The sequence below is a fragment of the Helianthus annuus genome, chromosome 11, assembly GCF_002127325.2.
Source record: "Helianthus annuus cultivar XRQ/B chromosome 11, HanXRQr2.0-SUNRISE, whole genome shotgun sequence".
Lineage (NCBI taxonomy): Eukaryota > Viridiplantae > Streptophyta > Magnoliopsida > Asterales > Asteraceae > Helianthus > Helianthus annuus.
In genome coordinates, this window is record NC_035443.2 from 49984158 (window position 1) to 50010061 (window position 25904).

The following is a 25904-nucleotide window of genomic DNA, read 5'->3' on the forward strand; positions in this document are numbered from 1 at the left end:
CACGGGTGGACCAACAATAATTAATATTATTCAACTCCATCTAAGTAAACATCTTAATTAAATAAACGTTGAACTATGAACATGTTTATCAACATTACACGTAATTGAAAACAAACAAAGAAGACAAAGTTCACAATTTGTTAAACACTTCCTTACAAACAACATTTGATGTTTTATCGGTAGGTTTGCCGTCCTTGTCTAATATAAGCAATTTGACTCCGTCTCTGGATTTTACCGTTGATAAAGCCACATACAACTGACCATGCGTAAAAACAGGTTGTCTCACGTACAGACCAATCCTTGATAGCGACTGCCATTGACTTTTGTTGATAGTCATTGCAAAACACACAGCTATCGGAAATTGCCTCCTTTGAAACGCAAAAGGAATCTTTTTGTCTGAAGGTATCAAATTAAGTCTCGGTATGTAGGTGCGAGTGCCAATATTTCCTCCAGATATGATTTCTGCTTCTATGACACGGTTGTATAATCTTTTTATCTGTAACCTCGTACCGTTGCATAACCATTTTGTTGGTCAATGTTACGTAATAGCATTACTGGCACACCAACTTTGAGTACTAACCTGTGATTAGGCAAACCTGATACTTTAAGACCATTCAACACATCTGGTGAGTATAGTTTTAGTTGTGTTGAATTAGGATTCTCAGTCTGACAAAGACTATCGGAGCTTAGATACTCTCTTTCTTCGCCTGGGAATAACGCTAACAACCTGTCATTTATCTCATGCACAACCTCGTTCTTAGGCGCAAGTATAGCCCTCTCGCTAAAGTAGTTATGATTGTTGTAGTTATCTAAAATTGAAGGGTACACGAAATCAATTAAAGATGAAATCGGATCAGAGGTGTCGTTAATTAGAAGATCCGGTGGTATTTGAATTGATGCTTCCCCGTCATTAGGACAACCAACATTTCCCTCACCCAAATCCAAAAGCCACTTGGCAAAATTGTTGATATCTTCAATCTCAGATGTAGAGCGTCCAATGGTTAATCTCAAGTTTTTTGTTAGCCTTAGCAACTTGCATTTACTCCACAAATATCACGAACAAAGCGAGGCATTCACTATCTCTTGTCTTCCACCATTGGGGACAACAGGAAGAATTTGTCTAAAATCACCACCAAAAACAATAACCTTACCTCCAAATGAAATTTCAGAACCTATGGAAGTGTCCATATTGAATATGTCATTCATCGTTCTATCCAAAGCTTCGAATGTGTGTTTATGAACCATTGGGGCTTCATCCCATATAATTAACTTGGTTTCACATAGTAATCTAGCTGTGTCACTGTCTGGTTTTATATGACAAACTGAATCCTCAGTAAGATTTAAAGGAATATGAAACCGGGAGTGTGCAGTCCTGCCCCCAGTCAGTAGCAACGATGCAATTCCACTTGATGCGACATTTAATACAATTTGACCCTTAGATCTAATTGTCGCAGACAATGTCTTCCATAAGAATGTTTTACCGGTTCCACCATATCCATAGACAAAGAATACACCACCTGCGTCACCGTCAACGGCTTTCAGTATTTCTTCAAAAACAGACAGTTGTTCATCGTTTAGCATACTCATTTGCCTTTCGTACTCGTTTCCACGATCTAATTGGGTGTAACAACGCTCCTCATATATTAGGCGATTTTGTGAATCAGCTGAAGACGCTTCATCAGGATATGGCATTGTTAAAAACCTTCGTAGAGATGAGTTATTCCGAAGTAAAAATTTTTCTATTTCGCCCAGAGCATAGTTTTTAAGGTGGTCCTCAGGAACTAACAAAGCTGTAAAAAATGTGAAATCAAGTTAATATAATTAATTACAAACATTAATTAAATTATAAAAACAGAATAAACAACTATTGTATCATAACTAATGACTTTATAGTAACAGTAACATAACCAAATTGTGAGAAAATATAATTAAAAAAAAGTTACCTTCTGATTGATGAAATTTTCTTAATCTGTAAATAAAGTCATCCGTCATATATTTCCACGTGCTTTCCCATACCACCTCAGGTCTAGACAGAGTATTTGATAACAACATCATTGCAAACAAAACATGAATATATGAACATGTTGCTGTTTCATTTGCTTCCTTGATTGCTTCAATGTACTCTGTGTCATCGTCCAAAAGACCAAGTGCGTAACACGCATCTCTAAAGGTATCGTGTACATGACCATTAACGGTTCTAATGTCCGCAAACGATTTTGGCCCTTTGACTTTGTTAAGAAGAATCCTTAAAAAATATGCTTCACCAAAAGAAGGGGATACAGAGTGAATTCTGCCAATCGCTTTTCCCTTTTGTCTAGGTTCCCAGCAACGATTTTCAATCTTCCATACATAAAAAATTGGAAACTGAACATAAGTAAGGGTACGGGCCACTGTGTCATTCGGGTCTTTGTTACGTTCCATCCAAGACAAAAACATTGACGCTTTCACAGATGGTTTGTTAAGGACGGAATTTATATCTTCGTCAGGACCAAAAACGACATTTTGTTGTCCTGGAAGATGGAAAGGTAACATTGTAACAGAAGGATACCTATAGTGTACTTCATTAGAGAATATCCTCCAAGATGCCTCACAAGCTGAGATGTACCTACAATCATAATACTCTTTTATCTCATCTTTTGATGGTTCTTCGTTTTGGTTATCCCCTTGTAAGATTAAATATATTACGTATTAATATTTAATCTATAGCCATCATAATCATTTACATTATAGAGATCAAAATATATTAGAACCTATTATTTAATTAGTTGGTAATTGTTGATGGACCATATTACCCTTAGTAACTAATTAGGTTTCCTCCTGGGTGCTTATATAAGGAGAGTTATGTGGAGGTTTAGGGGTTACTCAGATATACAATTCACACACCCCATTAGCCATAACATCATCACGAAACCTCCTCTCCATAACCGATACCCCTTTTCGGTTCTCTAAGTCCCCATCATCAGTCAGCACCCTAAGGAGGAACCAGATCAAGATGACAGGCATGTCGAACTCCATTACTGGATTCTCCTCTGCACTATCTGCTGTGACAGGTATGATTTATATTGTTTTCTTCATGCATAAACAGAACTGAACCAACATGTGGTATCAGAGCATATGTTGATTAGTCAGTTCTGTTTTCGTATCCATAATTCTGGGATTGAAACTTGGAAAACGGATTATTTTTTTTTATAATTTCAAAACCGTCACAGCCGGTTTCGAGTCATGAAGATCGACTCGAAATCATGATTTTCGGAAAAAGATTAATGATATGCTCATTCGGAATTAACTTGTTTATGTTTAGCCGAAATCTGTTTAGAAAAAACTATTAAAATTCAGGTTTCGGGTTCCAGAATTTATGTTTTATGTTTTAGGGTTCATCATGTTCTTGAGAAAATTCGAAGTATTCTGTTATGATTTGGAATATGATTTGGATTATTAAGTGTTTTTCCTGGTTTTGATCTATTTTTGTCCTCTAAATTTTTTAGAAAAACTGTTAAAAAGATAAAGAGATTGCAATTCCGAAATCTGTTGACAAAATTAGATCAGCTTAAAACAGGAAAGAATATCTCTTAATCCCTTAGATTTCGAATTTTCGGTTATGATATCACAATTAACAGCTGTTAGCGAGGTTGCCACTCGAGACCATGAGGCTGCTACTCGCAACCATGAGGTTGCTACTCGCAACCATAACGTCATTAGTCGAGACCGTAGTTGCGACTCGCAACCATAACGTGATTAGTCGAGACCGTAGTTGCGACTCGCAACCATAACGTGATTAGTCGAGACCGTAGTTCGATCCGCGCTAACGGGTGGTTTGCTATTAAATGATTGGTTTTTGTAATTATTTAGTTAATTAATGAGGATCAAATAATGTTTTACAAAACCAAAATGGCTTTACTTGAATGAGCTTCTGATGCATCATTTCTGGCCAAAGCTGACTTGATGCATCTACTTATCATCCAAGTATTACGAAAGCTATGTTGTGTGTGCATCATAAGCATGAATGTCTTAATTTCTGGCCAAAGCTGATTTAATTCATTCATAGATGGCATACTCAACAAGTGCATAACTAAAGTGTTTGTCTCAATTTCTGGCCAAAGCTGATTTGTTACAACCACTTTGCACATATGCTTAAATGATTACACTTCTGGCCAAAGCTGTTTTGTCTTCGTTTAAGTAGAACTTTAAGTAGTCTATTATTTTGATGTTAGTAATAGACATATCACAACCTCTTCACATAATGATCCTTATATTAATGATCCTCAATTAATTTTGTGATCATTTTGTCTGCCTTATTCTTAGTACCCATATTTTTTACTCACTATAATTTTCTTCTATAAATCTATATCTCATCCACTCTAATTCCTAAGCCTAAAATATTTTGCTTTATTTAAAGTTTCTATAAGAATTAGCTCTTAAATTAAATCCTTGATTATCTCTTAAGACACGGTAACCCTATTGCTCTCTTCTGATAAGGCACTACAGAAGAAAAGTAGAGCATGATGATTAGGGTAAATCGAACATGATGTCTCTTATGATAATCAAGAACTCTCTAACATAATTGCTATCACTAAAGTTATTCCAGATTCAGTTTTTCCTAAGACTAATCTATAATTGTGGAATAATCACAAGAACTCCTAAGGCGCATGTCTTCATTTAAAATTATAAATTATAAGGTTAAGTGGTATATGTGAATATATTATAATGTACAATACCATGACCCATAAAGTTAAGGGCTTACGCATGGATTCATGCATAAACAGAACTGAACCAACACCCCTTGCACAACAACAACAGTTGCTCTATCAGGTCCTTTGTTGATGTATTTAAACAAATATTTGATAGACCCAGCTTGATTGCACCACTCAACATTTATGTGCGCCTGATACCTTTTCTACAGCTTTTTGTTCTATGGTACAACACTTCTATTGTCTAGCTCAATGCGGTTCTTTATAACTGTCGCACCATCGTTTCTTCTTCTGTACACTGGGAATCCATTTGAATCTAATGTCATATGATCTTGAAACTTTTTTGGAAAGCCTTTCGAACATTTTCTATCAACCATACATGGACAACTTAGGTTAGCAAGACCACATGGACCATGAATCATATAGTCTTTCACAAGTGTGTATAACTCCGGGTCGTCATTTCTGTTTGGAATCTCAGCACATATAAATGCATCAACATGGTCCACTGTAGGAAGTTTATATTCATTCTCCATGAATAAGCATAAGTGTGCATGAGGCAATCCACGTTTTTGAAACTCGATAGTGTAAACAACTACATAAAAAAAGGAAAAAAATATTATAAGTTTAAAAATGATAGCCAATAGTTTAATTTAAAAAATATGTAGATAAAATAACATGCGGCAGCTTTTCCCAATAGATGGCGTTCCTTTAAGTCTTTGCAAATAGCATCCAATTTCAACTTAAATAATCTTGACAGAATATCTGGTCTATCTTCAGGTTTAAGTGTGGTGTCTCTAAGAAACCTTGTTACCTCCGGCCATTTTGGGTTGCATGTGATGGTTATAAAAAAGTCGGGATAACCAAAACACTTGCATAGAGACATGGCATCTAAATAGTTTTGCATCATATATCTAGCACCGCCGGTAAATGAAGACGGCAACATCACACTTTTACCAGCCTTAGATATATCTTGTTGATCGTTATTTCTTAACTTTTGAAGACTATCATATGTATCTGATCTAAGATTCTTTTGCTGTTGACGTATATAGTTGAGTCTCTCAGTCTCAATCATCGTATATGCATCAACCAAGAATTGTTGAAATAGTCTCCTTGAATTAAGAATCAATGAAAATTGATTAATCCTATCTTGAACACGATACGCAAAGAATTCTCTCATAGTACAATTTGGCCGCTTCTTATTGGTAACATCTACGACACCTCTATGAGGGATGTCAACTCTATAACCATCATCACCATGAGGGAACAAAATCGGATATTGAAGAGCAAGATAAGAAGGATGCAATTCACTTATTCGTTTTAGATCACCTGTTTGGGTTTCCACAACAATATCTCTACTGTCAATTGCGCTGTCAAGATCTCCAACTATAAGAGCAGCGACCTCACCAGCCGTTGGTAGGTTATACGTCCTACCATCTTTCTCCCTTCTTCCAATAAGGCGTAACTTTAGAGATAGTTGCGGGTTATCTTGAAAAGAATCCCTGACCATTCTGTAACTTTTAACCAGCTGATTGTCTGTGTCTAAAACATCCTTTATATGTTCAATCAATTGACGATCAAGGGCGGCAGCAGACGACGAAGATGCATCCTTTGAGGAACTGTGTACATAAATAAGTTGTTGTGAACAAATAATTTATGTAGATGAGAAGTGAGTTTAATATAAAGTAACATTAATAATAAAAAAATATTTTCTATTACTTACCTAAATATGGATTGCCTATTTGAAAGTTCGTTCTCAGTATCGTATATGTAGAGCTGACAAAATTTAGGTTTTGATCCGTTTTCTGGCAAGAGACTCCCAATGGTATGATAGTTTTCACCACTGATTCGGTAGCAAAAGGGGGCATTACCTCTATTAACAGTCGGATCAACCTTACCACCCATTGAAGTAAAAGCAAACATAGAGTTATAACGTCGAATGTTCTTCAAAACGTGCTTGCTTTCTTTATCAACGCACCGAAAAAGTTTTTCATAATTTGGTCGTGTGTCTTTATAATCCGGAAGCTCAACCTTGCTGTATCCACAACATAAGGAATAGGACGTTTTTCCATCCTCGTGTTTACCCCTGCCTTTTTCTGAATCCCATAACTTTGCATTACATACGTCACATGTAATACACTGGTCACCATGGTCCAAATATTCTGTTTAGTTGGTTAGGCGTAACAGTAAAATAAGTTAGTTATATCGTTAAGGAATCTTGAAAAAAAAACGTTAAATAACTTTACCAAGAAATAATACCAACTTACCTTGTGAGACACCTTTGTATGGATCTTCAACTATAGTTTCTTCTGTAGACAAATCAATCATTGGTATAGGAGAGGTAACTCGTGCTTTGCGTACTAATTTACAATTTCCCAGAGATAGTCTTGGTATAGTAGACTTTTGAAGAATAGGTGATATACTATTCGTTGCCGTAAGGTTTGAAGATAAGGAAAAGCGAACAATGTTTGTATGAGGAGCAGAGTTACTTCTAACACAACCAACATTACCTAAAAAAATAATATAAAAACAAAGGTGATTTATATGTTAGCAATAAAAAAAATGTACTAAACATCATCAATTGATTGAATATTGGAAAAAATTTACTTGTAGGTAAAACCGAGGGGGTACGTGTAACATTGTGCGTGTTGGTGTCTATGGATTTAGGATCAGCAGACGAAGATAAGTTTTGTTTGGAGCTTGATCCGCTTGGTGTGATAGATCTTTTATTACTCAAATATAACTTCCTTAATCTACGTCTCTCTGTAACATCATTTGCATAATGTGTCGTATTAAAAAATGGGATAATATGAACAAAAAACAATAAATAAGCTAATGTTTACTGTTTAACACGAAATCGTATATGACAATTAAAAGCATTTATTTAGGTTTACCTGCACATGTAATCGGCACCTCAGTTGTAGCATTGCATGTGTTGTACAGAGTGGACGTCAAAGTGGTATTTGGTGTTGAATTACTTGCGAATTGCGATGCAACTCGTTTAAAAGTATACCATTTACTATCCAAATATAGTTTTCTTAGTTTACGCCTCCTTTTGTACTCTTCTTGGGTAACAATTGGTATAACTGACAAACAACCAATACAATGAAGAATACTAATACTAAAAAAACTCACATTAAGTAGTAATGTTATGAGTTAAAATGTATGCTAAGAAAAAAATCCTAAAATAATAAGATACCAAAAAGTCATACCGTTTGAAATATTGGTAAGCGGTGCTGGGTAGGAAAGATCTGAGATAATACAAATTAAATGTAACAATTGATTAGTGAATCGCTAAACTATAAATTACTTGTTTCATTTAATTATAAAATAATCTGTTATAATTATTATTTTTTATTATAAAAAAACAGGTTTTATATGTAGAATGTAATTACATTTATTAAACAAACAGATTTTATAGTGTATATATATATATAACTTTATAAAAATTAAGTAAACAAAGGGATTATTTTTGTAAATCAAATAAAGTAAGAATCTTGTTTATAAATGTAATCGCCATATCCGATATCAGATATCTATACATATACAGTGATTCTTATCTAATTCTATATTGCCCCTCTATATATTAGCCCTAACTTCATACGCATAGAAACACCTTCAACTGTTCGGCATTCACATTATCAGCATACAAAGAGAAATCACTAACAGGTAAGATTCCAACTGATGTTCTCACATAACCTAGATCTTTAATATTTACTGTCTTATGAAGTTGTATATTTGTATCGAGTCAGAGATTTACTCGGTCCTCAGCTCTAACTCAATCTGCAATTTCATTTGTTATACTTGCTTCACTTACTTTGTTTTAACTGATTTTGTACTGAATTGTGTTATTGTAGAGGTTTTAGAACTTGAATTTCACTTTGAGATGTGTGAATTTTCTTTACTATGTGTTATGATTAAAAGTGTGACAACCCGAACTTTCGAGGTCGATAACGTCCCATCTTTTGACCTTTAATTCCCGTACCTTTGTCTAATATGTTAAAACGTTCTATCCGTATAACTTTGTTAAATTGATTGGTACGATAACTTGTTACGTAATCTCGGCCCACTTGTTTTAATTTGACCTCGGTCCAATAGTCACATGGTGCAAGTTAATACTGAATTTGACCCGACATGATTAGAAGCCCACTTAGTTCAAAATGACCCGTGTTCTATCCCTTCCTGTTGTGCGGCATCCCAAAGTGGATGGGCTTGAGCCCATCTCGGTTGTAACAGAACCGACCTAAACAACTCAACTATTTGAATGCGTATCATGGCTTGCAATTAGATAAAGCTTCAATCACAAGAAAGGAACCCTACACCCCTTGATCGCACGACTCCAGCAGCTCTTCCCCCCCCCACTTTGGCGAAATCTTTCTCCTAAGGATCATCTTGTGTGCTTGATTCTACTCATCGTTTGGTTAGTACTAACATCTCGGTTCCTTCTTTATGTGTATGTTGTGATTATTGGTGTTGTTGTTTATCATAATAAACTGTTGTTTAAGGTTCTTGTTGTCGATCTTGTCAAAAAGCATTTAGGGAATTCTTTTATAAACCATAACGTATCAGATTTATACGTGTAGCCTTGCATGCGATTGGAGATGAGGTAGTGGGTTAATGAAATAGTTTGGTGTAAATTCATGAATTAATATTTATAACTTGACTAGGTAGGTGGTGATGAATCAACAGATCCATGCTAAAGGTTACCAATGATTTGTTTAGTGAACTGGAAATTAATTGAGTGAGTCCTTGTATTTTTCGGTCCAATCCCATGTAATATAGCAACAGCTTTTGTCGGTCCTGTGAAGTTAATATTAGTTGATTCAATTATCAAAATTTAAAACAACAACCCCACTAACTTTTGGTCCAATCAAATAGGTTAGAAATTGGCGGCAGTAGACTTTTCCCCCGAGGCATCATTCCATTTGACCAAACTAGTGGTTAGTAATTGCATATTTATTAGATTTACACATTAATTAGTTGTTGATGAGATCATACGTTACATTGAAATACACTGGGCTCGATGGTAACATCATTAATTAGTCGAGGTTTAGTAGCCACCATACATAAATTTAGTTATGATACAGTTCCTTAGGCCTGATGATTATTGAGTGGGCTGCAACTTTTAAATGGAATACATTAAGTGGGCTGGGTATCATAAACCGAATATGGGCTGCAAACTGAGCCCCGTTACACGAACACACATAGAACTGACCTGGGTCTGGTCGGGCGGGGTGCGGTGTTTAGTTAAGTTAGTTGGACCAGTATCGGTTGGGCCGTGCAACCCAGGGTGCATATTATAGATTGTTAAATGTAGTTGGGACTTGGGGAGGGGGTTTGGAAAGGAGGTTTGTGTGTGTCCGAAACAAATGAAATCAAAGAGCTGGGCTTCACTTACAAGCCTGCTTAATAAAAGAGCCACATGCCCTCAATGGGCTGCAATTTATATCGGGTTACATTGTAGATAGTGGGCTTCCAAACTGAGTTAAGTTACACCGTTTCCTTTGGGCTGTATAAGGAAATTGGGCCGGGCAGTCACGGGGAAACCACACCCATTAGTTCGTGGGCCATGAATAAGAAGTTAATTGGGTTACACATTTGCGTGAATAAACCGAATGGACTGGACTGTTGGGTTGTTATGTGATGTGTGGACTTGTGATACGAATGTGTATGTGACCCCTAAATGTGTACTACGTGTTAAGGAATAATGTTTACCACATGCAACCTACTAGAATGCATACTATCATAGTAGGCCAAAAATCAATTATTACAATGACTGCTAGGGTCCATATATCTATATAATACGATTCTTTGTTACAATTAGCATGATGTTATGTGCGATACTTGTACGTTACCTGTGCAATGTGAATGTAGAATGGGTGATTTATGTGCATAGAACTGATCATTGTTGGTAACCATGATAGGACGCGATTGATCAACTGGTAATTAAGTAGATAATCTTACCGAGCACATCAAAGGTGAGTTCATTGCATTTTCTCAAGCATGCGTCCCGGTGGTTTGGGACAACGGGTAAACATTTGGAAGGGAAACATTGGGTAAATAACTTAATCGGTTTTGGTTATTGCCTGGAGGGCAATGGGGGTGATTAGTTGATAGCGCTATTAGGTGGGAAACCTCACACCGGGCCGTAAGGACGGGCGTGAACTAATTATCTGGGTATGGCTATGGTTGTTAGAGGCACACTCCTCGGATACATATGGGCACTCTCCCTAGGGTATCTAACGAAGGCAACATAGCAATCGGTCGTTAAGGGGTACCCACTCCCCGGATACATATGGGCACATTCCCTAGGGTGTCTAACATGAGCAACATCGAAACGTCAAACATCATAACAACAAACAACACATCATTTTGCAAACTGTTTTACTCACTTGATCGGTAACACAACTTGGTAAACAAACACAAACCTTGAACTCACCAGCGTTGTCTGATACACTTGTTGCATGCTCGCAGGTTGTTAGGTTATACGGATTTGGAACTTGCTGTCTGAAGTAGCTGGAGTGGTCATGGGTCGTGCTGATTGGATACGAATGATGGGTTTATTGATTCCACACATTTAAACTGAAACAGTTAATTATGTTTTCTTTTATTTGCTTCCGCTGAACTTATTGGTTTTCGTTTAAACTTATTGAAGATGTTTTTATTAATAATGGGGATTTTAATTATAACTTGTAAGGGTTTAATGTAATTGGTGGCTCGTTATTGGTACGTCACACGCCTATCAGGGACACTCCCTAGGTGGTATTTTGAGGGTGTGACAGTTTGGTATCAGAGCCATTGGTTATAGTGAACTTGGTTTTAAAACGTTTTCATAAAACTAGACTATAACCGAACAGGACCGAAATCGACCATGACACTCAGCTCCAGACTGCAAGGTTCGTTTCTCATTTACTATTGCATAGTATATCTAGCGTACACTTATGTGTAACATTACACGTGACTGCACACTTGGCACAACAGTATGAGCCCTTATGTTATCGACCCCCGTTATGTGATCTATTAGTGTGACACTACCCTTCGACTATTGTGATTCTTGATCCTGTAAAACCTTTCGCTTGCTATTTGAATGTGGGGAAACTTTTAGCGCAAGTTAAGAGGCGCTGAGGTAAGCATGCAAATCGCCTTATTATTATGGGTGCACACATAATAATAACGCGAGGTGCATGCAAGTCCCAGTGAGGCTTAACGAGCGTGGGAAGGGTTCTGCCCTGTTGTGTGTAAACTTGGTAGATTGTAGATTTCAACGTGATACTTGACCTGTACCTCATTTCAACTCGTAACCTTTTCCCTCTCATCCCATAGAATCATGAGTGGACGAGGACATGGACGTGGTCACATCGCGATGACCCAAGCTGAGCTGACCAACTTGATCAACACTCGTGTAGCTTCTGTTTTGTTTGACTCTTGTTTCGATTGGAGTTATGTGCCTTAGGGTTCAGTCGTCAGTTAGGACTGACTCCCGCCCCTCTAGTAAAATAAGCATGTAGTAAAATTAGCTGATAGTATATCGATCTTTTCATGTTCTTTTTGTTGGTAAGCTTGATCTCATGGGTCAAGTGTTCGACATTGACCCACTTCCCGATATTTTTGTAAGTTTTGACGTAGTCGTTGAGCGAAAATTCTCTGTAAAGAGAAAAATCATGCGTATCCCTCTCCCCAGTGGGGAATCCTTATCAATTCAAGATCATCGTAGTGGTGCTATTGTTGGCATCGTCTCAGTCGTGAAAGCCCAGAAGTGTCTACGGAAGGGCTACCCTACTATACTAACTCTTGTCACCAATTCGCTACTTTAAGAAAGGAAGATCGAGCATCTTCCAGTTATTCGTGAATTTCCTGACGTGTTTTCTGAAGAGTCACCTGGTTTACTTCCACATCGTTAGGTGGAATTTCAGAATAGACCTTATGCTAATCCTGATTTCCTTCTGGGATACAGCAATCCCTTGGGTTCGCTGGATACTATCACAGAGAGCTAACCATGTGATGGCATCGCTAGATGGAACTTCCGAACGAACACGGGATTAGGCGAACTATACCCACGCATCCCTGTAGACGAACCTTATCACTTTCACTTGTCATCGCCACTAGAAGTGAAGCAGTCACAGTTACACGCGTTTGTCGTTTTGCAACACTAATCTTTACCCACCAAACTCTGTATTGGACAAATGATACACTCGAACGACCGCAATGTAACGAACTTCCCTGTTGTGCCATGCCGCCATACACCACTACTGGAAATTATTTCTAGACAACAAATTTGCTGGCCCAAATCCTTCGGATGTTTAATGGACCCCTGTTTCGCTCGATTCTTTGTACGAACCTCATTAATTCCCTGTTTCTTTGATTGGCAACCGATATAACAAAACGCTAACAACCATACCATGATTTCCACCGATCACAAGATTAGCCCCCCCAGGCGTTGTAAAGTATCTATAGATCGAGTTCGTCGGAACTCACTTCAAGCCATTGTTTTAGATCAATTTTCGGGACGAAAATTCTTTCAAGTAGGGGATGATGTGACACCCCGCGAAAACGCTTAACAAAACCAGCTTCCTCAGTGACTGTTTGCTAAATTTCGGGACGAAATTTCTTTCAAGTTGGGGATGATGTGACAACCCGAACTTTCGAGGTCGATAACGTCCCATCTTTTGACCTTTAATTCCCGTACCTTTGTCTAATATGTTAAAACGTTCTATCCGTATAACTTTGTTAAATTGATTGGTACGATAACTTGTTACGTAATCTCGGCCCACTTGTTTTAATTTGACCTCGGTCCAATAGTCACATGGTGCAAGTTAATACTGAATTTGACCCGACATGATTAGAAGCCCACTTAGTTCAAAATGACCCGTGTTCTATCCCTTCCTGTTGTGCGGCATCCCAAAGTGGATGGGCTTGAGCCCATCTCGGTTGTAACAGAACCGACCTAAACAACTCAACTATTTGAATGCGTATCATGGCTTGCAATTAGATAAAGCTTCAATCACAAGAAAGGAACCCTACACCCCTTGATCGCACGACTCCAGCAGCTCTTCCCCCCCCCCCCCACTTTGGCGAAATCTTTCTCCTAAGGATCATCTTGTGTGCTTGATTCTACTCATCGTTTGGTTAGTATTAACATCTCGGTTCCTTCTTTATGTGTATGTTGTGATTATTGGTGTTGTTGTTTATCATAATAAACTGTTGTTTAAGGTTCTTGTTGTCGATCTTGTCAAAAAGCATTTAGGGAATTCTTTTATAAACCATAACGTATCAGATTTATACGTGTAGCCTTGCATGCGATTGGAGATGAGGTAGTGGGTTAATGAAATAGTTTGGTGTAAATTCATGAATTAATATTTATAACTTGACTAGGTAGGTGGTGATGAATCAACAGATCCATGCTAAAGGTTACCAATGATTTGTTTAGTGAACTGGAAATTAATTGAGTGAGTCCTTGTATTTTTCGGTCCAATCCCATGTAATATAGCAACAGCTTTTGTCGGTCCTGTGAAGTTAATATTAGTTGATTCAATTATCAAAATTTAAAACAACAACCCCACTAACTTTTGGTCCAATCAAATAGGTTAGAAATTGGCGGCAGTAGACTTTTCCCCCGAGGCATCATTCCATTTGACCAAACTAGTGGTTAGTAATTGCATATTTATTAGATTTACACATTAATTAGTTGTTGATGAGATCATACGTTACATTGAAATACACTGGGCTCGATGGTAACATCATTAATTAGTCGAGGTTTAGTAGCCACCATACATAAATTTAGTTATGATACAGTTCCTTAGGCCTGATGATTATTGAGTGGGCTGCAACTTTTAAATGGAATACATTAAGTGGGCTGGGTATCATAAACCGAATATGGGCTGCAAACTGAGCCCAGTTACACGAACACACATAGAACTGACCTGGGTCTGGTCGGGCGGGGTGCGGTGTTTAGTTAAGTTAGTTGGACCAGTATCGGTTGGGCCGTGCAACCCAGGGTGCATATTATAGATTGTTAAATGTAGTTGGGACTTGGGGAGGGGGTTTGGAAAGGAGGTTTGTGTGTGTCCGAAACAAATGAAATCAAAGAGCTGGGCTTCACTTACAAGCCTGCTTAATAAAAGAGCCACATGCCCTCAATGGGCTGCAATTTATATCGGGTTACATTGTAGATAGTGGGCTTCCAAACTGAGTTAAGTTACACCGTTTCCTTTGGGCTGTATAAGGAAATTGGGCCGGGCAGTCACGGGGAAACCACACCCATTAGTTCGTGGGCCATGAATAAGAAGTTAATTGGGTTACACATTTGCGTGAATAAACCGAATGGACTGGACTGTTGGGTTGTTATGTGATGTGTGGACTTGTGATACGAATGTGTATGTGACCCCTAAATGTGTACTACGTGTTAAGGAATAATGTTTACCACATGCAACCTACTAGAATGCATACTATCATAGTAGGCCAAAAATCAATTATTACAATGACTGCTAGGGTCCATATATCTATATAATACGATTCTTTGTTACAATTAGCATGATGTTATGTGCGATACTTGTACGTTACCTGTGCAATGTGAATGTAGAATGGGTGATTTATGTGCATAGAACTGATCATTGTTGGTAACCATGATAGGACGCGATTGATCAACTGGTAATTAAGTAGATAATCTTACCGAGCACATCAAAGGTGAGTTCATTGCATTTTCTCAAGCATGCGTCCCGGTGGTTTGGGACAACGGGTAAACATTTGGAAGGGAAACATTGGGTAAATAACTTAATCGGTTTTGGTTATTGCCTGGAGGGCAATGGGGGTGATTAGTTGATAGCGCTATTAGGTGGGAAACCTCACACCGGGCCGTAAGGACGGGCGTGAACTAATTATCTGGGTATGGCTATGGTTGTTAGAGGCACACTCCTCGGATACATATGGGCACTCTCCCTAGGGTATCTAACGAAGGCAACATAGCAATCGGTCGTTAAGGGGTACCCACTCCCCGGATACATATGGGCACATTCCCTAGGGTGTCTAACATGAGCAACATCGAAACGTCAAACATCATAACAACAAACAACACATCATTTTGCAAACTGTTTTACTCACTTGATCGGTAACACAACTTGGTAAACAAACATAAACCTTGAACTCACCAGCGTTGTCTGATACACTTGTTGCATGCTCGCAGGTTGTTAGGTTATACGGATTTGGAACTTGCTGTCTGAAGTAGCTGGAGTGGTCATGGGTCGTGCTGATTGGATACGAATGATGGGTTTATTGATTCCACACATTTAAACTGAAACAGTTAATTATGTTTTCTTTTATTTGCTTCCGCTGAACTTATTGGTTTTCGTTTAAACTTATTGAAGATGTTTTTATTAATAATGGGGATTTTAATTATAACTTGTAAGGGTTTAATGTAATTGGTGGCTCGTTATTGGTACGTCACACGCCTATCAGGGACACTCCCTAGGTGGTATTTTGAGGGTGTGACAAAAAGTGGATGAAGAAAAGTTATGAGAAACTTGTATGGTTTTAGAGATTTGAAGCTCTAATGTGCGTTGTTTAACGTGTGTTAGTGTGATTAGGTTTAACGATATTTGATTCTGTGTGTTTAAGCCCTAATTTGTTTAAAATGTTATGTTATTTCGGAGGTTATTAGCTGATTTGGTACTGGATGTGTGTGTTGTTGATGAATAATGTGAGATTTGTGTTAGTGTAGAGGTTTTAGAACTTGAAATTCACTTTGAGATGTGTGAATATTGCATCAGTGTTACATATTTGCGATCTCAATTGGGGGTTTTTCATAAATCAACATGTTCTGTGATAATCAACATCTAGTATTTATCCAAATAATTATATGTAGTCAATGGCGGGTGCTTCAAATGAGCGAAAGAAAGAAAAGAAAGAAAAGGAAGTGATACTGCTAACAGATTCGGAATCAGACGAATCTTTCACTTCGGAAGAAATTGACTGGAACGCACCAGAACCAAATATCATTTTTATGCCGTCCTCTTGTTCACGTTTTGTAAGTAGTTAGTTAGATTCATTGTTTACTAAGTTAACTGTTGGTGTTATATGGTATCATTAATTTCTTTATCATTACAACGGATACCGGTAAAGGTCACAAAAGCCATGGGAATCGATCGCTGCAGAAAGGTAACAATAAAAAATAGGCGTGGTGTGGAAACCACTTTGAACGTCACGGCTGAACCAAAAAGAGGAAAAAAGAAAAACAGGTTTAGTGTATTGGGATGGCCATCATGGGTTCGTGAAAACAAAATCAAGAATGGTTACCTTTGCGTTTTAGAGTGGTATGAGGATTTGCCTACGCTCTTTGTTAGGGATGTAATCGAAGAATAATGGGGTTAGTACCATAGATCAGAACCGTTCAACCATTTTATATGGTAATTTTGGCTAACAAACGGTTTTGGCAATAAGTAGATAAGTATGTAGCTATGTTATATTATTAATAATATAAACCCATTCATGATCATAAATATAATTATGATCTGTTTCGCATATCGTTCGTAATTACCACTTAAACCAGTTAAGTGGATTTTAGTTCGTTGCCCACAGTGTAACTCTTACGGGTCATAACTCTGTCGGCCGCGTTAATTAATCGGACCGACCCATTTTTCCAACAGTCTCCCACTTGGACAATATTTCGGTTTATGTTACCTGTTGGAATACTACTTGACAATATTTCGGTTTATGTTACCTGTTTAAATATTTTGGTATATGTTACCTGTTGGAATAGTACTTGAATTTGAATAGTCATCTACCAAATAGGACGTCATTTGATGATTATCAGTATAGTTACCTGTTGGAATACTACTTGACAACATGTTGGTTGCATAACTTGAATGTACATGAAGATTATGAGATTTCTGAGAATCCAAGTATAATTTTCGTTTTCTACGTCTATCTTTTGCCTCATTTTGCATGCTGTTCGGAGTAGAAACTGTAAACGTTAAGAACTATTGAATGCATGTTAGATCTATAAAGGTTAATTAAATAAAATACTTTTACATATAGATGTATAATGTATATGGGGAAACTTCATTTGAGAAGAAAAATTAATTGAGAAGAAAAAGAACAAAGGGTAATTTTGTAAACATTAAATAGTTTTTCACTTATCTCATTTATTATCATTTTTGACTAATTATTTAGTCGTAAATATTATTATCCTCCACACTAACTTTTTTTGCCTACACACTTCGAAATTCATCCTACACGTTGAAATTTATCTTACACAACTCGTAATTTATCCTACACAACTTCTAATTTATCCTACACTTTAAATTATTTTATTTTTTTAAAAAAATATATATTTTGAAGATAAGTTACAAAAAATTTAATGTATTAGCTATTAAAGAGGAAGACTACAAATTAATGACCTATGTAAATTTACCAATGTACCCTTATAGTAACATTAAATACTTATATTAAATGAAGTAAAATAAAGCATTCTTATTGGTTGAAATTTGTTCTTTTTTATTCTTACAAAAAATTTCTTCTCATTTGAACTCTCCACTAATGTATATAATGTATATATGTATATTATAAATCTATAGCAAAAAGAAATCGTTAATATATAATACCATTGGTAATATCTGAAAACAGAATCCTTGATGTGACAACCCGAAATTTCGATCCGTTAACATAACTCATCCGACAACTTTAATTGGTACATGCAAGTTCATTTAATGTGGGTTGAATTGAGGTTCAATAGAATTACACTCTACACAAGATATCGGCCCAAACAATTAACAGAATTTAATGACTAGTTGAATTGGCCCATGTGCACTACCTTATCCAACATGAGTTGCATGGTATTAATTGAAATCACATGTTCCTTATATGTTGATCTCGGCCTTGTGTATTCACGTGAAGTGGGCTCAGTTTTGATATTCCATTTGCAGGCCATGTGCTGAGAGTTTATGTGGCCCATTACAAACTAGTATGTTATCATATTTCCTTATATGATCTCGGCCTTGTGTATTCACGGCCTGATACTTGTTTGTAACATGACTACCGGCCCACTTATGTTGTTTAGCACTATAATAGAATGGTACGTGACCTCTTTTCTTTACATCTCACAATACTCGTACAACAAACCCTACCCTTCCCTATCTCCTACGCGCGACATAGATACCCCCCTTGTTCGAGTTTACATCTTGATCAATCAGGTTTCCGGTTAGTAATTCTCACTTATTAATTTTCATGTTTGTGTGATAGTGAATATTTGGATGATGCTGGTTATGTGCTGATCATACTGATCATATGTATGGGTTGTGTGTTATAATTATTTGCATGGTAATAGGGGTCTTGGTTAATTGCATAAGTAAATGGTAAGGGATCATGGGTGCACGAGGGTTGTTAATTGATTTATTATAATATGCTAGTGTTTTGTTAATGGATGACTAGGGTAGAATAATACTGTTGATTCGGGTACTATTAATTGAATAATGTAGAGGATGATTGGTGTGATAAATTGCTATGTGGGTTGTTACATAATTACAGTATGATAATATGAATATTGGGGATAAGTGTAATCAATGGTTTAGTGTTATAACATGCTATTAGATGTATTAATGGGGTGTTCGAATCTTAATTTATATTTGTTCTTGATTGATCTGATTTAAATGAGGATGACATGGTTAATCATAAGATGAGGATTACATACTCTTTGGTTGGGCCTGTAACCTATTGGGCCGTATGCTAATATGAGTGCAGTAATGGGTTGTTAGGTCATGGTTTGTCTTGCATGGTTGTAATAAGAAATCGTATGTGGCCCAAATAATTAATGTGTAATATTGTGATAATTTTGTGATATTGCAACCTGTTGAAATACCCGAAGTGTTAGCATGGAATACAAACTAGTAATGGTAGTTGGATCTGGTTGGGTTGGGTATTAGGGAATAAGCCATGTGTCGATCATAATTGATATAAATCTATCACAGGCCCTACCAAACCCAAGTGAGTTGTGGACTTAGTTACTTTGAATGTGTTTTGTTATATGTGTGAAAACATGAGGTCATGAAGTGAACCTGCTTATGAATCAAATAAATGCTAGGCGACTACTCACTGATATTAAATTTATAGATTGACTATTATGATTTGAACTTTATGTGTGAGATAAATGTACAATAATTGTGTGTTATGTGAACAAGAGATATGTGAATTGATTGTGCATGAGATGGGCAGTTATTGTACACATAAAACTGATCGTTATCGGTAACACTTCTAGGACGTGTTTGAACAGTTGATAAACGAGTACATAATCTTACCGAGCGAACCAAAGGTGAGTTCATTGCATTTTCTCAAGCATGCGTCCCGGTGGTTTGGGACAACTGGTAAACATTTGGAAGGGAAACATTGGGTAAATAACTTAATCGGTTTTGGTTATTGCCTGGAGGGCAATGGGGGTGATTAGTTGATAGCGCTATTAGGTGGGAAACCTCACACCGGGCCGTAAGGACGGGCGTGAACTAATTATCTGGGTATGGCTATGGTTGTTAGAGGCACACTCCTCGGATACATATGGGCACACTCCCTAGGGTATCTAACGATGGCAACATAGCAATCGGTCGTTAAGGGGTACCCACTCCCCGGATACTTATGGGCACACTCCCTAGGGTATCTAACATGAGCAACATCGTAACACAACATTGAATCGCATTACATAAATCTGGTAACACAACACGTTAACGAAACCTTGAACTCACCAGCGTAGTCTGACACACTTGTTTGCATGCTTGTAGGTCGTTAACCTTGGAACATGGACTTGCTATCTGGAAGTGCTGGAGTGGTCATGGATCGAAGCTATTGAGTTATTTATAATTGATACCATGGTTTTGAGTTTATTTTGAAACAATTGCTAAACGACTTATCATATGCTTCCGCTACATAACTTTTGTGAATTAATATTGTGTTTGACATTTAATCTAGGTCATTAATGATATGTTTTATTTAAGTACTTACCATTGGTTCAATGTGATTGGTGGCTCAGACTCTGATGTGTAACACGCCTTGCGGGGTTTCCGCAGGTGGTATTTTGGGGGGTGTTACACTTGACATGGAGCCGACAACATCTGTAAGTAAAAAAAATACATAAAACAGTAGTTTGTAAACACGTCGCATTAACATTACTTAATAAAAGACTACCTTTCGTTGACCAAAATACCCCTTCATATAAAGGACCCTGTTTAAATATTTTGGTTTATGTTTGTTTGGGACGCTATATATGTCACACCCCCAAAATCCACCTGCGGATAACACCCGCTTCGAGGGCGTGACTGACCAGGATCCAGCCACCAATTATACCGAATACTTAAGTTGATAACAAAAGTAATACTTACTATTCATAAGCTTAGCAAATATTAAGTTCAGGGTTTAAAGTTTTAAGTTCAAAGCAGTAATAAGTAGCGGAAGCATAAGTAAGGTAGTTTAAAACAAAGTTCATGATTCAAAATGAGGTAACACCCAACACAAGGGTGAACAGACACTACACGTTCCCAAGCTGCAAGCTCCTTCGTCACTGGTTACCTGCAAAGCATGCAGTAAGGGGGTCAACAATAATGCTGAGTGAGTTCACTAGTTGTCCAGTTTTACTTACCAAAAACTTTGTTTCACCGGTTAATTTATCCGTTTATACATGCCCTGGGGAGCTACCCCAAAAGTTAGCGACTAAACTGTTTTTCCAATACCGAACACTAGGTAACCGTTGCGTATCCGCAGGATGCCCCGATGTCAATGTTCTATCATCATTGACGGATTTCTGAGTACATTAGTTCACGACCGTCCCAAACCAGGGCACGGTGTGAGGCTGGTAAACACCTAAATAGCGCTATCAACTAATAACCCGCTCGCCTAACCCGGCGACTAATCGGTATTTGTAGTAGGGACTTGAGTGATAGAGTTTCGTTTAGTGCCGTTGGTTGCAATCCGTATAAACAGTAATTAACCAAAAGGTTTCCCAATACCCGGGAAGAAAAATAAGTTTTGTTCCCAATAACTAGGGAAAGTATGTAAATGGTATCCCCTTTTACCAGGGGATAGGGTTGTTAGTCTCGTGTCCCAAACCACCGGGACGCATGCTTTTAAGTTGTGAACTCACCTTGGGTTGCTCGGTAGGTTTAGGTTACTTGTCAATCACGTTGGTCACCACGTCCTAACATGGTTACCGGTATAGGTCAGGTTCGGTGTACAAGCATTCACGTAAAACACATATAGGCACGTAACTAACACGTATCAAGCATATAAGTAAACAGTGGGTTACTGGGCCGGCCTAAGTAATTAAGCAGTCAACAGCAACACATAATCCAGTCAACAGATAGTCCAAGTTAAACACCTATGGGCCCAGTAACCAAAATGAACAGCCCACTCGCAACCAGCTGGTCTCGAGTCGCAACCAGGTGGTTTCGGCTTGTCACGCTGTGGTTGCGAGTCGTAACCGTGGTCTCGAGTCATCATGCTGTGGTTGCGAGTCGCAACCGACGTAGTCTCGAGTCGCAATCACGTGGTTTCGACTTGTCATGCTTTGGTTGCGAGTCGCAACGGTGTGGTTTCGAGTCGGAATGCTGTGGTTGCGAGTCGTAATGCCGTCGTTGCGAGTCGTAATCTGTCACTTTCATGTACACGTGATGATGCAGATATGACAGTCCAAATTGTACCAAGAATTCAGGCCCATAATAGGAAACAACCAATAGTATTTCACTAACACTTTGCCTAATCTGAATATTAGTAAAGATAGATCAAACTTTGCCATTTTTGCATCTTCAAACCATATTCAAACAAGTTCTTCCTATGTTCATAGTTTTCTAGGGTTTTTATGCCAACATAAACACATATTTATGAACCAAAAATCACCTATTTTGACAAGATCATGATGCTAATCAAGAAAACATACATTATATAGCCGAAAATCTCGTGTTAAACATCATCATTCTTGCAAGAAACAAAGAAGCATAGTTTGGTTAGCCATACCCATTCTTAGACTACCATTTTCTAGTCATTTTAAACATGTCACAAGTATTCACACATAAATGGTTTTCACATATAGTTTACTTCACAAATCACCCTAGAATCTTGCATAATGTTTCTAACCAAGCATTTTCTACTTCATATACACAACATAAGTCCTATGCACATAATGATGACTAACCGGTTGAGAAGGAGAAGAAGGAGCCGAAATAAAGGAAGAAGCCGAGGAGATGAAGTGTCCGAATGAGTGATGATGAACTTGTCCGAGTTTCTTGTCCGGGATCCAAGCTTGAACCGAGAAGAGAAGGAGAGGATGGTTTGTTGTTTGAGGGTTTTCTTAGTTGAGAGAAAGTAAGGAGTGTGTGTGTATGTTTTAGTAGCAAATGAGGGAAATGAGGAGATGGTGGGGATTATATATACAAGGGGTGTTTTCGGGTTGGGTCTTGGGGTTTCGGCCCAAACCGGTTACGGCCCAAGGGCCACTCGAAACCAAGAGGCCCACTCGCAACCGCCCGGTTGCGAGTCATGGTCTCGGGTCGTGGTTTCGGCTCTCATATAAATATATACATAATACATACATATCACACATATCATGCAAAAATCACGTTTCCATTTAATAATATATATATATACACACAAAATATTACAAGGTGATCGTTCGGAAAAACCTCGAGTGTCACATTATCCCCAAGTTTTAAGAACTTTCGTCCCGAAAGTTGAAGCAGCCACTGCCAAGCTAGCGTGTTTCAACGGGGTGTCACATCATCCCCCCGTTAGTTTGGAATTTCGTCCCGAAATTCGGTTGTAGCTTCAGTGCTGGGGTTTTCGTTTGGGAATAACTGGGGATACTTAGACTTCGTCTGGTCTTCCCGCTCCCAGGTAAACTCTGGGCCGCGCCGTGAGTTCCAACGAACTCGTACAAGGGGTATCTGGCTACGTTTGAGGGTTTTGATCTCTCGATCCGTGATCTCAATCGGTTCCTCAGTAAAGTGTAGCTGTTCATCTATAGTCAGTTCCTTAAAAGGAATTACAAGTGTTTCATCCGACAAACACTTCTTCAGGTTAGATACGTGAAAAACGTTGTGCACTGCACTCAGCTCTGCAGGCAGGTTTAATCTATAAGCAACCTTACCGATTTTCTCGGTAATTTCGAATGGTCCAACATACCGTGGATTCAGCTTGCCCCGTTTACCGAAACGGACCACACCCTTCCAGGGTGAGACTTTAAGTAGAACCCGGTCCCCGACCTGGAATTCTAACGGTTTTCTACGCTTGTCAGCGTAGCTTTTCTGACGGTCACGAGCTGCCGCCATGCGTTGCCTGATTTGGGAAATCTTTTCCGTTGTATCTACTACCAGTTCTGGGCCTGTGAGTTGACTATCACCGACTTCCGCCCAGCAGAGAGGTGATCGGCATTTACGACCGTACAATGCCTCAAAAGGTGCCGCCTGAATACTAGTGTGATAGCTGTTGTTGTAGGAGAATTCCACCAACGGTAGATGCTTCTCCCAGTTCTTGCCAAAATCGATCACACATGCTCTAAGCATGTCTTCCAAGGTTTGGATGGTGCGTTCAGACTGCCCATCCGTTTGCGGGTGATAAGCGGTGCTCATGTCCAAACGTGAGCCAAAGGATTTGTGCATAGCTTGCCACAATTCGGAAGTAAAACGAGCGTCTCGGTCGGAAATAATAGAAGTTGGCACCCCGTGCCTGGAGACTACTTCCTTTAAATAGATTTCTGCCAAGGTAGAAAACTTGTCCGTTTCCTTAATGGCCAAAAAGTGTGCAGACTTAGTCAATCGATCTACTATCACCCAAATAGTATCATTCCCGCGTTGTGATCTGGGTAGCCCTGTAACAAAATCCATGGAAATCTGTTCCCATTTCCATTTCGGGATTTCGGGTTGCTGTAGTAGGCCTGCTGGTTTCTGATACTCGATCTTGACTCTTGCGCAGGTCAAACATTTACCAACATAGGCTGCTATGTGGGCTTTCATGCCAGGCCACCAGTAAGTGGTCCTTAAGTCGTGGTACATCTTATCTGAACCAGGATGTACTGAATAACGGGACTTATGGGCTTCGTCCATCACAAGCTCTCGTAAATCTCCGTAAAGTGGGACCCAAATGCGCCCTGCCACATAGTAGGCGCCGTCTTCTTTCTGTTCTAGTTGTTGTCTCGATCCTCGCAGGGACTCAGCCCTGATGTTTTCCGGTTTCAGAGCTTCAATCTGAGCATTTCGGATCTGAGTAGGAAGACTAGACTGGATGGTAAGTTGTAATGCTCGCACGTGCTTTGGTATAGTGTCCTTTCGACTGAGGGCGTCTGCCACGACATTGGCCTTGCCCGGATGATACTTGATGGCGCATTCGTAATCATTCAGAAGTTCGACCCACCGGCGTTGCCGCATGTTTAATTCCTTCTGCTTAAAGATATGCTCGAGACTCCTGTGATCGGTGTAAATGGTGCACTTGGTACCGTACAGGTAATGTCTCCATATCTTAAGCGCAAATATCACTGCTCCCAGTTCCAAATCATGCGTTGTGTAGTTCCTTTCATGTGTCTTAAGTTGTCGAGAGGCGTAAGCAATAACTTTCTCGCGTTGCATCAACACGCAACCGAGTCCATGAATAGACGCATCGCAGTAGACCACAAAGTCGTCAGTGCCTTCAGGTAACGAGAGAATAGGAGCACTGCAGAGGTTATCCTTAAGCCTCTGAAAAGCAGATTCCTGTGCTTCATTCCACTTGTAGGTGACGCCTTTCTGAGTGAGCGTAGTGAGGGGTTGTGCAATCTTCGAGAATCCTTGAATGAATCTGCGGTAGTAACCTGCCAATCCCAAGAATTGGCGAACTTCAGTCGGAGTCTTAGGGGTAGGCCAATTCTTTATAGAGTCGATCTTAGCTGGGTCGACGTGGATTCCATCCTTGTTAACCACGTGCCCAAGGAAATGGACTTCTCGAAGCCAGAAGTCGCATTTCGAGAACTTGGCGTACAGTTGCTCATTGCGAAGGAGTTCGAGGATAAGGCGTAGGTGCTGTTCATGCTCTTCCTGACTTTTCGAGTAGATCAAGATGTCGTCTATAAACACGATCACGAACTTGTCGAGGTAGGGTTTGCATACTCGATTCATAAGATCCATGAACACTGCAGGGGCGTTGGTCATTCCGAAGGGCATAACGAGGAATTCATAGTGACCGTAACGAGTTCTGAACGCAGTCTTGGAAATATCTTCATTACGG

General features: G+C 38.7%; 1 protein-coding gene across 1 annotated transcript; it reads right to left on the bottom strand.

Annotated features, from left to right (window-relative positions):
* Positions 1-130: 130 nt before the first annotated feature.
* Positions 131-16676, bottom strand: LOC110888292. The gene is made up of 11 exons (XM_035979886.1): positions 16601-16676; positions 7580-7771; positions 7293-7448; positions 6953-7195; positions 6409-6847; positions 5364-6304; positions 4966-5280; positions 1944-2663; positions 1147-1790; positions 556-1032; positions 131-496 (listed from the first exon to the last, which is right to left on the bottom strand). The coding sequence occupies exons 1-11, from the start codon at positions 16674-16676 to the stop codon at positions 131-133; spliced, it is 4569 nt and encodes a 1522-aa protein (XP_035835779.1).
* Positions 16677-25904: the final 9228 nt, after the last annotated feature.

Coding starts and splice junctions, on each gene's coding strand:
- LOC110888292 (XM_035979886.1), bottom strand. CDS start 16,676: ATGATATTTGGTTCTGGTGCGTTCCAGTCAATTTCTTCCGAAGTGAAA. Junction 7,449..7,579: donor GGTGCCGATTACATGTGCAG/GTAAACCTAAAT, acceptor ATGATGTTACAG/AGAGACGTAGATTAAGGAAG. Junction 7,196..7,292: donor CCCCTCGGTTTTACCTACAA/GTAAATTTTTTC, acceptor TTATTTTTTTAG/GTAATGTTGGTTGTGTTAGA.